Source organism: Aedes aegypti, chromosome 1, assembly GCF_002204515.2.
Source record: "Aedes aegypti strain LVP_AGWG chromosome 1, AaegL5.0 Primary Assembly, whole genome shotgun sequence".
Lineage (NCBI taxonomy): Eukaryota > Metazoa > Arthropoda > Insecta > Diptera > Culicidae > Aedes > Aedes aegypti.
The window spans coordinates 119,232,736-119,247,121 of NC_035107.1; the positions used below are offsets into that span (position 1 = coordinate 119,232,736).

Here is a 14,386-nt window from a genome sequence, read left to right on the forward strand (position 1 = left end):
GCGGTTTTCATTTGAATCAAGAACATTTTAGACTTTTTATACAAATTTATAAAATTTACACAATTTTAGCATTTTTGAAACGCTTACAAACAATCCCCAAGTAACCACGAAGCTATATATGAATACTTTATGTTTGCTCTATAGTGTGCTATCAGATTTTGTTTTAAAGTGGCATAACCTTTAAGAGCTTTATAATGCATAATTAAAGTGGAAAAGGGCCCCACGACAACCAAATTAATGCAATACTTGGTAAAGCAGTTTTAATGCACAAGCCCTACTAAAGCATTTATGTTTGTATATTTAGGGTTCATGATGTATATTAGCTTAAAATAATGTATGTTTAGGGCTTGCGTTAAAAATAAACAAAACAATGAATCCATTGACGACCTTTCAATGGTTTCCTTTACCAGCTTAATTATTTTTATTTGTTGGAATCAGGATTCGAACCCACAACTAGGATGATGGTGTGCTGGATGCCTGGCGCGTTGGTGTCCTGTGCTAAAGCTGCTGATGTAATAAGGTAGGATAAAAGTTCCTTATAAACGAAGCTGCTGTTTGTGTTAACATTACTATTCGCCCAGTTATTGCGAATAGAAAGAATTCTCTTCGGCGATTGATTTCCTTTCCTCACCAAATGAAACATCAATAGAAAGAATTTGATCACCATTCTTTCTCGTAGAGGAAATAACAGAACTAAACCCACAAAACAAAGCCCTAGCGCATTAAACACATTTCAGGGGAGAGAAATTGATCGACATTTCCTCTCGCTCCTTATGAATAAAAGAGTCTCATAGATAAAATACAATAATACTGAATGAATACATATATCCTTAGATCATGAAATGGGGGTTCGAGATGAGAGAAAGTCATTTCATTATTCTTCCATATTCCACAAAACTTACTTATTTATTACAGATTCGAGTGCGTTTAATGAGGGTATGTGATCTTGTATGACAGCATAACTGTATATTCACTCTAAACGCTTAGCATAATGCTATATTAAAATAATGCTACAAAGCATTTACAATGTTAATCAAATGCATCATTGCTTGACAGTTATTGAATAAATGCATGATAACATTATTAATGCAAAAAATGTTGACTTTCGACCAAATTAATGCAATGGTATAATGCTTGTGGTTACTTGGGTCTGTTCTACGATCACTATTTGATGTAGTTTTGAATAGTTGGCCACTTATCTTTGATAGCCTAGTTATCATAGAACTTGAATACGGTCTCAAATCTCTTAGCGAAAAGCATTTTCACAAACTGGGACCATTTTTGTAATCTAAGTCAGAAATTTCCATATAACGTTAAACGCCTAGAGGTATGCAATGCCCTACAAATGTTCGTTATTCATTCCATTTTGTTCGAATCATACTCCATTATCAAAGTTACCGTAATCCGGGGTAACATTGATCATTTTTTTGAATATTTCTTAAGTATTTCGTTTGAAAATGCTAATGTTGCAAATTTTGTATTTTTAAAACAAGTACTGCCAGCCATAGCTCGTGACTACACGCTGCATTTTGTTTTTTGGAAGATTTAAGCATGTTTTAAAAAATGTTTTAAGTGAGTTTTTGATTATGCTGATATGGGGTAACATTGATCACATATGTAAACAACATTCGGTAATATTGAAAATGTCGTTACTTACTTAAATCATGACCCCCGAAGCCGAATATGAAGACCAAACGCTTACGAGTCATTTACTTTTTGAGTTATTTTAAAAATAAAAACACTCCGAACCACGGAATACGCCTAAAGGTAGGCAATTTCCTAAGGGAATTATATATTCTTTACAGTAATTCGTTAATGTTGCATAATTCAGCATACTTAGGAGAATTTTGACTACGGAATCGTTTTCGGTGATGCTATTTTTAGTAAGAACCGCATTTTTCTTGCTCATACCGTTTGCAGAACCTATGTGAGACATGAATTTTCGGTAGTGTCATCCTTGCCCATTGGAATCATTGTTTCGAAAAGTTGACAAATTTACGCATAAGGTAAACGCAATTTTCGCAAAAATCTTCACTTTCATTAGCTCATGGATATAAGAAAGAGAAGCAACATCCATGGTTTGGAAATGTTCCATAAATAAATAATGATACGAACTTTTTACGATATGAGTCATTCCGATCAATGTTACCCCGCTGATCAATGATACCCCGGATTACGGTACCCCAAAACAGAAAAGCAACTTTCGATTATAAGAAAAATTATATATCCAATCAAAATAAATCTTTTGCCAATTTATCGACTGTAATCGATAGCTAGGATGCCAGTACTTGTTTAAAAAATATAAATTGTAAATCTTTGAAACAACATGCAAAAATATGCAAGTTTTCTTCGAAAAAACTATCAAAGCTACCCCGTTTTACGGTATTCAAAATCTTACATAATTTCGTGACGGTCGCATTATTTTAGATTTTCAATTGACACCCAGTATATTGCCGTAAGACGTAGTTAACGTCAAAAGTGTCAAAAAGTGCCCATTCACACATGGGCTGTGATGGACATTCCATATCTAAGCATGTTCGAGATTGAAAATGAATAATAAATGAACTATGAGATAGATAGATACACTATCACCGCTAAGTACCAAGTTTACGCATTAACGTACAGTGAACCAACTATGACTCGATGTTCCATATAATACATTATGGGCCATATCTATTTCATAGCAGTATTAATATACTTTGGATATCTTTGATCTGTATATCACTGGCATAGGATATAACCATATGCAAGAAAACATACATGGTGCTTCAATTCATAATATTTCTTTCATTCTATTTTTCTCACAGATGCATCAACTGAACACAAATTGAATGGGGATGTTGGACACACTCAAATTCTTCATATTCGTGTTGCTATTGCTCATCACGATACTTTTAAATCAAAATGTTACTTCGAAAAAGTCCGGTGAGCGGGATCTCAGTCAATTTTGGCGCATTGAAAACGAAAATGGAAGTAATAATCACCAAATTATAGGTCACCGCCGCGATAAAAGTTAACATTTTTATTGCAGCTCTCCGGATAGAGAACCAAACAGTTCCTTCGGGAATATACAGCGCGCTAGAGCAAGCTCTGATCATCGAATCGGTGCTGGACTTCAAAAACGATTTGACCACGAAATGGATAGCTCGTGACAATTGGACCTATTCCTTACCGCTAGCGTGCAACATTAAGGAGCTGAACTTTACCAATGTGGTACTGACTCTTCACGGAGTGGACACATTCGCAAAAGTATACCTCAACGATGAATTGCTGGGCGAAACAAGCAACATGTTCGTTCGTTACCGATTCAACGTGAAAAACGTACTCCGGAACGAGGTAGGTAAGACAAATGACCAAAGCTATCGAAGATATTAAGAGGCTTAACATTAATCATAAATCCACAAAAATATTTTTGCGTTTTCTGGACTTATTACGTCAATGAAGGTTTCAGAGTAGCTAAACATCAAGATTATAGCCTGTTCGTAGCTTCGATTCAAATATTGCTAAGAATAACCATATTATTTCGTTCAAGTGTAAAAATGTCCCGGAACTTAGAATCCACATACGATCACCCGTTTCGGAAGCTTCGCTTCTGGCTGCTAGTTACGACCATCTGAAGGTAGTCCCAGAATGTCCTCCGGCGAGATACAACGGAGAATGTCACGTGAACATGATACGTAAAATGCAAGCCAGCTTTGCGTGGGATTGGGGTCTGGCAGTACCCTCAATGGGTCTGTGGAAACCCGTGCGGTTGGAGTATTATGAGTCTGCGAAAATTCGAGACATAACCTTTGCACTGTTTGACGATGAGACAAACTGGAGGATGGTGGTTGGAGTTTACCTGGAAACGGGAACTATCCGACGGAGGTTGCAAGGAACTTTGATGTTCAAAATATTGTAAGTTGTAATGTTGCAGGTGACCCATGTGGGTACATAACCTATCTTGCACCATTTTATCCTGGCATTTATTCACACAGGGGCGTACAACTAGAGAATGAAATCATCAACGTGGACAAAAATAGCGATGACTCAGGAGAGCTCTTCGTAGAGCATACGCTAAAAGTCAACAAAACCGCGGTAGACCTGTGGTGGCCCAACGGCTACGGACGACAAAAACTGTACAACCTCTACGTGAAATGGGAAGACAACGCAATCAACAATGTACAGCTTCATGATCGGGAAGCGATGATCGACGAGAAGCTCATTCGAATTGGTTTCCGAACCATCAAACTCAGCCAGGAACGTACTTCCGATGGGCTTATGTTTTACTTCATTGTTAACGATGTGCCGATGTTTATGAAAGGATCGAATTGGATTCCTTCATCGGTGCTGCCGGAAAGCTCGTATGACGAAAACTATGGTAAGTAAAAGTGCAATGGATTTACAAAAAAACCATTACATGCAGGAAATATGGAATATCCAGGCAATATGTTTTGAACAGGCTCAACAACAAGAAGTTGGAAATCGGTATTTGCCGACATTTCGAATACAAAGAAAACAAAACCAAAATGGCGACACAAGATCATGGAAATTATTTGAAACCTAGGTGAAATAAGCTTTTCGTTAGGAACTGGACTATCCATAAAGTATACACAAGAGACCGTGTTATTTTCCCTATCTTTTGTCTCACTCTAACAATTATCATTAAAACTTTGCAGAAGTAAATCTCGAGTTTTGGTGAACCGATGAAGCTGAAAATTGAATGGGTTGTACACTACATATATAGAACATAATTATAAATTTTTCGCATCGATATATGGAGTAGTACTTGAGATTTGCTTCTTCAAATGTATAGGGTGATTATAATGACGTCCCGTGAGGACTTAAATCAAACTAAGCATTTTAAGTCGCCATTTTGTTTCTGATCTGCTATTTTGGATTCCAGTACCGTTTTGATTCATATTACGAACAGCTTCAAATTCCAGACACTTTGCATGGGAAAGATTTCGCACGAAATTTTTAAATTTTTGCCGTTTGAAAGTTCTCACTTTCGAGACTCGTTTTCAATAAATATCTATGAAAATTAAAAGTGCCCAACTGCCTTAAGGTGACACGGGAGACCGTGTTATTTTCCCTATCCTTAATCTCACTCTAACAATTATCATCAAAACTTTGTAAAAGCAAAACTCGAGTTTTAATGAACCGGTGAAGCTGAAAATAGAATACTCAAATGTTTAATAAAATTTTGTTTTCATTCAATAACACGAAAGAGCATATTACTGCAACTACTTTAGCATTTTTTTCCGCTCAAATAACGGCTATATCGTATTTAAACTTTATTTCAAAAATTGGGTTCATAAATGAACCTTGACACTTTTGATCATGTTTGAAGTTCGCCTAATCGACAAAAACACCACAGGGAATTTAGTTTTAACACTGGGGTTGTTCCTATCTGACATTTCGAAAGGGGCACGGAAAACAAAATACACCAAAATTTTGAGTTTAAGCCAAGGGGTGTGACAAAATCTAAAAAAAAAAACATAAAATGTTTTTTCTAACTAAAACGAACGAAAATAATTAAAAAAAAATTGAGTGAACATGTGTTTTTGGCCTAAACTTAAGCGTTTGGCACTAAAATAGGGTCAGAACTTTAGGACCCTATTGAATGGGTTATGCACTACATTATAGAATTAGAGTGATAAATTTTTCACATCGATATATGGAGTGGTACTTGAGATTTGCTTCTTCAAATGGATATGATTTGCTTAAGGTGAAGATGAATCGAAGCCATACTTCAAATTTTCAGGAGCACAAATCTGGAGAACCGAACACCCGTTTGAGCTGAAAACATAATCGATTGGTCACCACCAGCTAGTGACCAATCGATAAGGTTTTCAGCTTAAATTGATGTTTGGTTCTCCAGATTTGTGCTCTTAAAAACTTAAGGTTTGGCTTTGATTTATCTTCACCTTAAGCTGTCTCTAATTCGAATCAAAAAGTCCGGAATATGAGGCAAAAGTAACGAAGCGTGCGGAATAAGAACCGTGTGGGCTTAGGAACGTATTTCGACTGTGCCACTGAACGTTGCATGCTAGTCCGTTGTCTAGTGTGGTGCTACCTTCAAAGGGCAATTCGTCCACTGGAAGCATTAACGTGTTGGTGTCTTTTTAAGAACCACAAAAAGTTCAGACATTTCTATTTGTTTATATTCATTCATGTTGCGGAATCACAATCTTCACGCATCATTCGAAATTTAAGTGTTTTGAAGGTTTGATAAATCTGAGGAATCATACAGACAGATTGCACTGAGGGCTTAAGTTTCCGTAATATGAAACGGTAGCAACAAAATTGGGTTAAGCTGTTGAACGATTTTGCTAAAGACAATGGACCTTATACTCCGATAACCTATCCGATGTTGAAACGAGTTACCCAAGATCTCATAAGTCTAAGGTTTTTTTCAAAGGTCTAAGTCACATTCACGGATACCAGAGGTACATAGCGTTTTACGTACAGGACCGGATTTACATATATGGGGATCCTGGGGTCACTATGTAATGGACTTAAAAATAATATCCCCTTAAGTTTTAAATCCCAGGCCCAGATAGCCGTAGCGGTAAACGCGCAGCTATTCAGCAAGACCAAGCTGGGGTCGTGGGTTCGAATCCCACCAGTCGAGGATCTTTTCGGGTTGGAAACATTCTCGACTCCCAGGACATAAAGTATCATCGTACCTGCCACACGATATACAAATGCAAAAATGGTCAATTGGCAAAGAAAGCTCTCAGTTAATTACTGTGGAAGTGCTCATAAGAACATTAAGCTGAGAAGCAGGCTCTGTCCCAGTGGGGACGTAACGCCAGAAAGAAGAAGAAAAGGTTTAAATCATCAGAGGACAGTTTCAAACTGCCTATAAACCCTAATGAATGTAACCTGTGTTCAGAAAACTTTTAGCTACGAGTTACTATTGGATAATACAATTTCCAATTTAAAGTGGTAAGTTGGTAAGTGTTGCGATTCATGTAACCTCTGTTTAAAAAGTTATCTATCAATGCGTCGACATCTTAAACATCGAACTATTCGAAGGTTTGAATCTCGATGTTTTTAAAACATTGATAAGCGCTTATGCCAACACTTTATGTGTCAAACCATCCATAGTTTGTTCAACAAATAAATAAAAAAAATGCATGACATGGTAAAAATGTGTTATTACAAGCATCAAACGAGCTCACCAGTTGGTAATCCATCCTTGACTGAACAGTCACAATCTCAGCGTCAACACGCTTAAGCAGGGATACAAAATCATTCCGATGGCGCGCGAATGAAGTGTTAACGCTCTGGCTCGCGAAAATTTAATCAAACGGCTTGGGCCTTCGCAATGCACTACCCAAGCGAACGAAGCCAAACGAAAAAACACTCCGAGCGCGCGAAAAATAAATCAAACAGCTTGGGCCTTCAAAAATAACTCCGTTTTAATATTAAAGTATGAAAGCTATCAATGTACAGGTCGGACTCGATTATCCGGAGTATCGATTTTTTTTTTCACTCCGGATAATCGAATCCTCCAGATAATCGAATCACTAAGAAAAAAAATTGAAATCTTCGATAAAAGAACTTAAATATTATCTTTTCTCGTTGTTTTGTTTATATGATGCGGTGGCGTAGCCAAAAATTATGTCTAGGAACAGTAGGGATCTTTACAAAACATTTTTTTTTTTTTGCCAGCATACACAAAAATAAACCCCCCTTTTCTAAAATGCGTTCAAAACTGCAAACCCATCCATATTGTATATTGCAATACCAAATTATTTTAGATTTATGCATAAAAATTGAAAAACAAGAACATCAAAAAACAAATTCCGGATAATCGGTCTACAATTTCGGATAATCGAATCCCGGATAATCGAGTCTCCAGATAATCGAGTCCGACCTGTACTCCTGTGTTACTTATTAAGATGCTTCAAATAATAAAAAAGTTTGAAAATGCAAACTCCCATATCTTTCTTACCATAAAAATAGTGTTCTGTGAAATTCGCAGCTTTCTAGGTGATGATTTAAAGGTGGCCCAAAGACGATGTTGGTATATATGGAAATTACTATGGAGAAATTTTAAAAAATGTTCCAAACTCGTTAGTACTGGAATGTAAGTACTCGTTCTGCAAACCATAATGAAGAAATTTGCTGATGCAAGCAATTCAATCCGACGGATAAGAGAAGAGATATTCATGATCAGGGTAGACTATCGTCACCGCTAAATGGAAAAAGTCGGCGACGAAACTAAAAAGAATCGTCACTCAACCAGCGTCGTATGACGACGATTTGCCAAAGAGATCCGGTCACACAGGCTCGGCGTCATGACGAACAAACAAGCTTCCTTGAAAAATTGACGCGTTTTGGATAATTTAAACCTCTAATACCCAAATTTTTATTTTCGATCTAAGTATCATTTTTCGCTATCTAAAATCGATGTAAACACGTTTTGGACAATGATTTATTTTTATTCGCAAATTTATCAACTTTGGTTTTTGATTTTTATTTTTGAGAATACCCATACTTTTTTCCATTTTTTATTTAAACCTCTTCTAGGTACCGATCTTTGACAATAATAAAAAAATAAATTTTTGCTGTACTTTTGAGAATATAAAATTTCTTATTTTTTTCAAGCACATATTTAATTTTCCGTGTAATTAACGGAAAAATCGAATTGAAATTATTTTATTTTCACCAGGCTTGTCTTCTGTGATAGGTTGATTGTAGAAATGTAGTGCAGATCGAACCCATACCAAATAAACTACAATTATGATAACTTTTTTTTCTAAGTCTTTATCAACTTGGTAATGTTCAATTGTGTCATGTTATAAGCAAAAATCTTACAAAATTAGTGTTTTTTTTATTAACAATACTAACTTTCAAACACAATGAGTCATCTAGTTTCATTGCTTGGTGCATAATGCCATTCCGTTTAGATGCGTTTGGCCTCAATGTTGTGATGAGTCTTGGCTCGGGAAGAAGTGCAAAAACAATAATTCACACAAAGTCTGGTTTGAATAACGTTTGATTTTCTAAAAGTATACAATAATTAGGTCAAAAAATTACCTAATACCATTCAGGTTAAATATAAATAAATTAGATTCGTGTATTGAAACACTTGTTGTTGTCGATCATGTTAGTCGTACGCATTATGTGCTAGTGAGCATGAAACTTTTGCATGAAAATGGCGTCTTCGTCAAAGTTGTTCAGTAATTCAAGGACTATCATTGTTCTAGCAGGTGGATCAAAACTTTTGCCTCCAGGCAGCGCTGGTGAGCATAAAACTCCTGAAATATCTGCAAAACAAAAGTTTAATGCTTACTAGCGCCGACTGGTGGCAAAATCTCGATTTTTTTTTTTTTGCTAAAATTATGATAGCCCTTGAGCTACTGAATAACTTTGCCGAAAACGTCATCTTTCAAAGTGGTCATCCGAGCGGAAGGAAATTGGTAATGATGAGCTTGAGCTTGATTGTCCGCCCGTGGATGCTACTCCAGTATCGCCAGATCAGCTGCACTTACACAAGGAACCAACCGAATGACTGCTTGGGACTAACAGACACCCTCAGTGTATAAGTGCTGGTGATCTTCTATTTTTACGCGACAATGGTGCCTGCCACGTCAGAATGCAGACCAATGTGGGGAAGGGGAAGGAAATGATGTTGCACTTATACTGACCCACTGTAAACCGTGGAGTCCGACTGTATCTACGCTAGTTCATGCGGAAGTGTATGGATTGGGGGAAAGGCAAGGCAGAGAGGTTTGCTTTTGTGGTTAGCAGACTGCCTATGTATCAGGCGTAAGGAAAGGTATGCGCGTCAGTGTCTGCATATTTCAATATACAGTCAACAACGCCGATCCTCAGTAGGCTCCGTCATCGTTGAATTCTTCTTTGTGTGAATGTTTGTTTGACAATACATGCACGAATCTGGTAGAACGTGCATTCAGTTTTTCAATTACTTTTGCTACACTAATTCTCATCCACTACTGACATTCAAATTCAATTTCACTAGTGAAAAAAATCATTTCCGTCAGAATACCCCACAAAACATCCACAAACTGCAAAAGTTGTATTTTTTTATTAAAAGACAATCATGATTCATCAACTGGAGGCATCACATTGTCGTTTTCTTACACCAGTAATATAAAAATTCATTTGTAATTTTTTATATTCAATTTTCAATTTCAGTGCCTCTAGGTGAAACTGAATTTTGAAATGACACCAACAGTGGGTGAAACTGAATGTGTGCGTGTGTTGGCACCCACTCTCTTTTTCGTCGCATTCGCACTCGAAGTCAGATTGGCTTCTTGCTAGCGGAGTTTGTTTTTGTTCGTTTTCGCACTGATCGGGTATCATTCGGCTGAATTTTTACGACACTGATGCGCGTGGAAGAATGGAAGCGGCGTTAGGGAAACGGTTTCTCGTCCGTCTCTGGTTCTAGCGTTTGCTATGAACGAATAGTTTGTGTATGATAGATTAAGAATGGAAAATAGAAGCAAAGATATAAAGTACGAGGAAAGGGATGGGCCTGGGATTGAGCCCATGACCTTCTGCTTATGGAGCAGAAGTGGTAGCCATTAGACCACCAACCCCGTCATCCGAGCGGAAGGAAATTGGTAATGAATTCCAAACTATTTTTTTTTTGGTATAAAGGGCCATACGGTAAACAAAAACTGTCGATGTATCGTCCATAAGAAGATTTTTGAGGAACACATTTCGGTTTGGTGTTCATATATATCATTGTTGTAATACGATAGCATATAAATCACAATGGTTATATAAAGTACAACAACGCGACAGCCCGAAAGTTAACTGGTGCAAGTACATTTAACCCCAGGTCCCCTACTTTTTGGCTGAGATCATGTGACATAACATTTTAGAAAAAAAAAATGTTATGAACAAATCACTAGAGGAATTCTTAGCAATCCTGCGTCATGATGGCCCCCATCTTATTTTATCGCATGGATGTACTCTGAATAGTGTAAATGTACTTGAAATCCCTGGACCCATTTTTTGCTCACCGGGATAACATACAAAATCTCAAGTATTTTTTTTATATAGCTCTGCAAATTTTGATACGTTTTGTACTCTATGAGTAGTCTGCTGGTCCGGAACCTCTGGAACCATTTCCCTAATCACCTCAGAACAGCTAAAATTACTTCAGGTGATTTTTTCTACAAGATTCTGCAAAATGTGTGTATCATTTGACCATCTAACCGGAACTCTTGGAATCAACTTCGTGGCTACTAAGTGCTCAACATGGATCAAAACATCTAAGATTATCTTTATATTTTCTATTATTATTATTATTATTATTATTATTATTAGTTGATTTTTTTTTATTAAATTCTGAAAATTTTGAAATGTCTCATAGCTGGGTTCTACAAAATAGGTCAATTGACTACATTACTAAGATCTTTGGAACTTCCAGAATCTACTCTGTGTTCACCGGGTGACCAACGTGGCCCAGGATTGCAACCTGAAGTGATTGTTTCAAATTGTTGTTTGCGGTAGGAAGGATTATTATAATTTTACCATACTTACGATAAATCACGGCTTCGTGCGAGAAAACAGTGGAAATATGAGGCAATGAATCAAGCAGATGAGCGAACTCATCCATGATTTTTTGACCGCTGCGTTGTGTGGTTGACAACTCACGCATGAAAAATATCAAGAGTGAGTTATAAGAATTTGAGTTTTTCACAATACTGGGTACAACAGCCATTTTGCCGTACGACATGCAGTCGAATAAAGATACGATCGATCATAGATATAGATATTGAAGGATGAAGATTTGAAATATGATTGAAACTAATATCTGTATTACAATTTCAGTTCAGTTTTTGCTGTGTGCCGCTCGTGATGCCAACATGAACATGCTTCGCGTATGGGGAGGAGGGGTATATGAGAGCGATTACTTCTATCAGCTTGCTGATGAACTGGGCATTCTGATTTGGCACGATATGATGTTTGCATGCTCCATGTATCCTGCAAATGAAGCCTTCTTGAGCAACGTGAAGGTCGAAGTAATTCAAAACGTTCGACGAATCCAGTACCACCCCAGCATTGCAATTTGGGCGACCAACAACGAAAATGAAGTGGCTCTACGCCAAAATTGGTACGGAACGAAGGAAAATGAGGACGTCTACACCGAAGAATACAAGAAGCTGTACGTTAGCGTAATTCAACCCAGAATCGCGAAGATAGATAAATGGCGCACAATTCTAATATCATCACCATCCAACGGAGATCGGTCGGCAAAGGAAGGTTATATTGCCAAGAACCCTCAGGACCCTCTATATGGCGATGGTAAGAATTATTCTGACAATATTCTTAATAAACAATAATCACTTTTTTTTAGTTCACTATTACAACTACATACACGATGGTTGGAATCCTATCATCTACAGAGGAGGTCGTTTCATCTCGGAATACGGCTTCCAGTCATTCCCCGCGCTTACTAGTTGGCCAGTACGAGACCTTAGAAATGAGGAATTGACCGATTTGATCGAGCATCGCCAGCACAGCCCATTAGGGAACGTCCCGATCCTTCATATGATAGACGAAAACCTTCCTATGCCAAAAAATAACTCCTCACACTACTGGCGAGACATCATTTACCTTAGCCAAATTTCGCAGGCAATGATCGTCAAAACGGAAACTGAAGTCTACCGTTCAAAACGTATCGAATATGGCACAATGGGTGCACTCTACTGGCAACTGAACGATGTCTGGATAGCCCCTTCTTGGTCCAGTATAGAATATGGCGGCAAGTACAAAATCCTCCAATACTGGATTAAGGACGTTTTTGCGCAAAATCACGTCGTAGCATACATCAACGCTATGAACAAGCTAGACGTATATCTAGTTAGAGACACTTTAGGTTCGGATGAGCTATGGTCAGTAGAGGTTAATATCCATCAGTGGGATAAGTTCATGCGAGTTGACAACCTCACTTTCGGCGCGATCAAAGTTCCAGAAAATACGGTTGTACGGATTGGATCTTATGACATATACGATCATCTGCGCCAAAAGAATATGGATCCCAAGGAACACCTTCTGCTGATCAACCTTCTCCGTGACGGTACAAAGATAGCCGAGAACTTCGTGCCTCTGGGAAAAATTAAAACTGCAACGCAGATGATGGATCCTAAGGTAAAGATCACAATAGCAGCGGTCAACTGTAATGCGAATAACAATGTAGTACATGTGAGTCTGGAAGTAGTCGTCAGTTCGCCGGCTGTATTTTTGTATTTGGCACTGACACCGGATAACAGTTCGCTGAAGCAATGTCAATTCTCTAAGAATGGATTCCTACAGTTTACGCCTATACAGACCGTCCATCTGAAATGTGTCGACATGGGCTGCAAATCTAAACTACAAAGCAGCGATATCGATGTTTTGACGGTCAACGAATTGCTATTGCGACAAACAGGATAGATTTTTGAATAAAGTATGTTTAATATGACGTTTGTTTTTCCTTTGTGAGAAATCCTTTTCTTCTCCATTTTTTTATTTCTACCACCAACAGGCTTCAAAGCCTCAATAATGTCATATTAAAACTAATCATATTAAAAATGGTCATTCGTATCAAAAAACGAACAGAATCTTCGTCGAAGTAGCCGACGAGACAAGTTACAATCAAAGAGAGAAGAAACTATTGAAAGGCCTCTGCAGCCCGTAAATAGCACCAAACATGCTATACTTAGTTCGTCGAAGAGGTAATCTCAGCCTACATTCAAAGTTCCACATTAGTCATTACTACAACCATTCTTATAAGGTACCGTGGGGCAAGTGGGTAATGGAATTCGCATAGTTGAGATTCTTCAAATTCTAGAGATTAATTTTTATTAAAAACTAGTAGTCCCGGCAAACTTCGTCTTTCCATCAAGTAGGCTGTTCAAAAACGCTTTTGATCGTCCCATATAAAATGACAGTTTCGTTCGCGCTAGTTTTTTCAACTTTCCCGGTGAATATCCTGGGATTTTTATACACACAAACATGTCGGAACCCTTAAAGAACAAAACTGAGAAAGAAACATTCAAATCCGTTGACATGTTCGTAAGCCATTTCGTGACATACAAACACCATTCCATTTTTATTTATATAGATGAAGAAAAAAGTACAGAAAAAGTTTTTGAAAAATGTCTCCTTACTTTTCACTTGCCCCAAAAGTGGGGCAAGTGAAAAGTTTACCGTTTTGAACAATAAATTCAAAAACAAACAGTTATAGTCACGATTTCTATTAGCTTTAACATTTGTTAAGGCTTCCCAATGGACAATAACACAAGTAACATGTAAACAAAGAAAATGTTATTCTTTTCACTTGAATTTTCTTCTGTTCAGTTATGTTAGTTGAAATGATTCGACAACATTATAACTGCAACATTTCCAATGTTAGTTCTTACATTATAGGACA

The 14,386-nt window shown here is 37.4% G+C and overlaps 1 protein-coding gene across 2 annotated transcripts in view; it reads left to right on the plus strand.

The window, feature by feature from the left end:
- Positions 1-13,435, plus strand: part of LOC5578825 (beta-mannosidase) — a 32,645-nt gene extending 19,210 nt beyond the window's left edge. For both annotated transcript variants that reach the window (XM_021846243.1, XM_021846253.1), the window contains 6 exons: positions 2,808-2,973; positions 3,032-3,336; positions 3,533-3,897; positions 3,978-4,360; positions 11,803-12,276; positions 12,329-13,435. In XM_021846243.1, coding sequence (XP_021701935.1) covers positions 2,832-2,973; positions 3,032-3,336; positions 3,533-3,897; positions 3,978-4,360; positions 11,803-12,276; positions 12,329-13,407 — 2,748 coding nt within the window. In that variant the 5' untranslated portion in view covers positions 2,808-2,831 and the 3' untranslated portion in view covers positions 13,408-13,435. The remainder of the gene's footprint in view (positions 1-2,807; positions 2,974-3,031; positions 3,337-3,532; positions 3,898-3,977; positions 4,361-11,802; positions 12,277-12,328) is intronic.
- Positions 13,436-14,386: the final 951 nt, after the last annotated feature.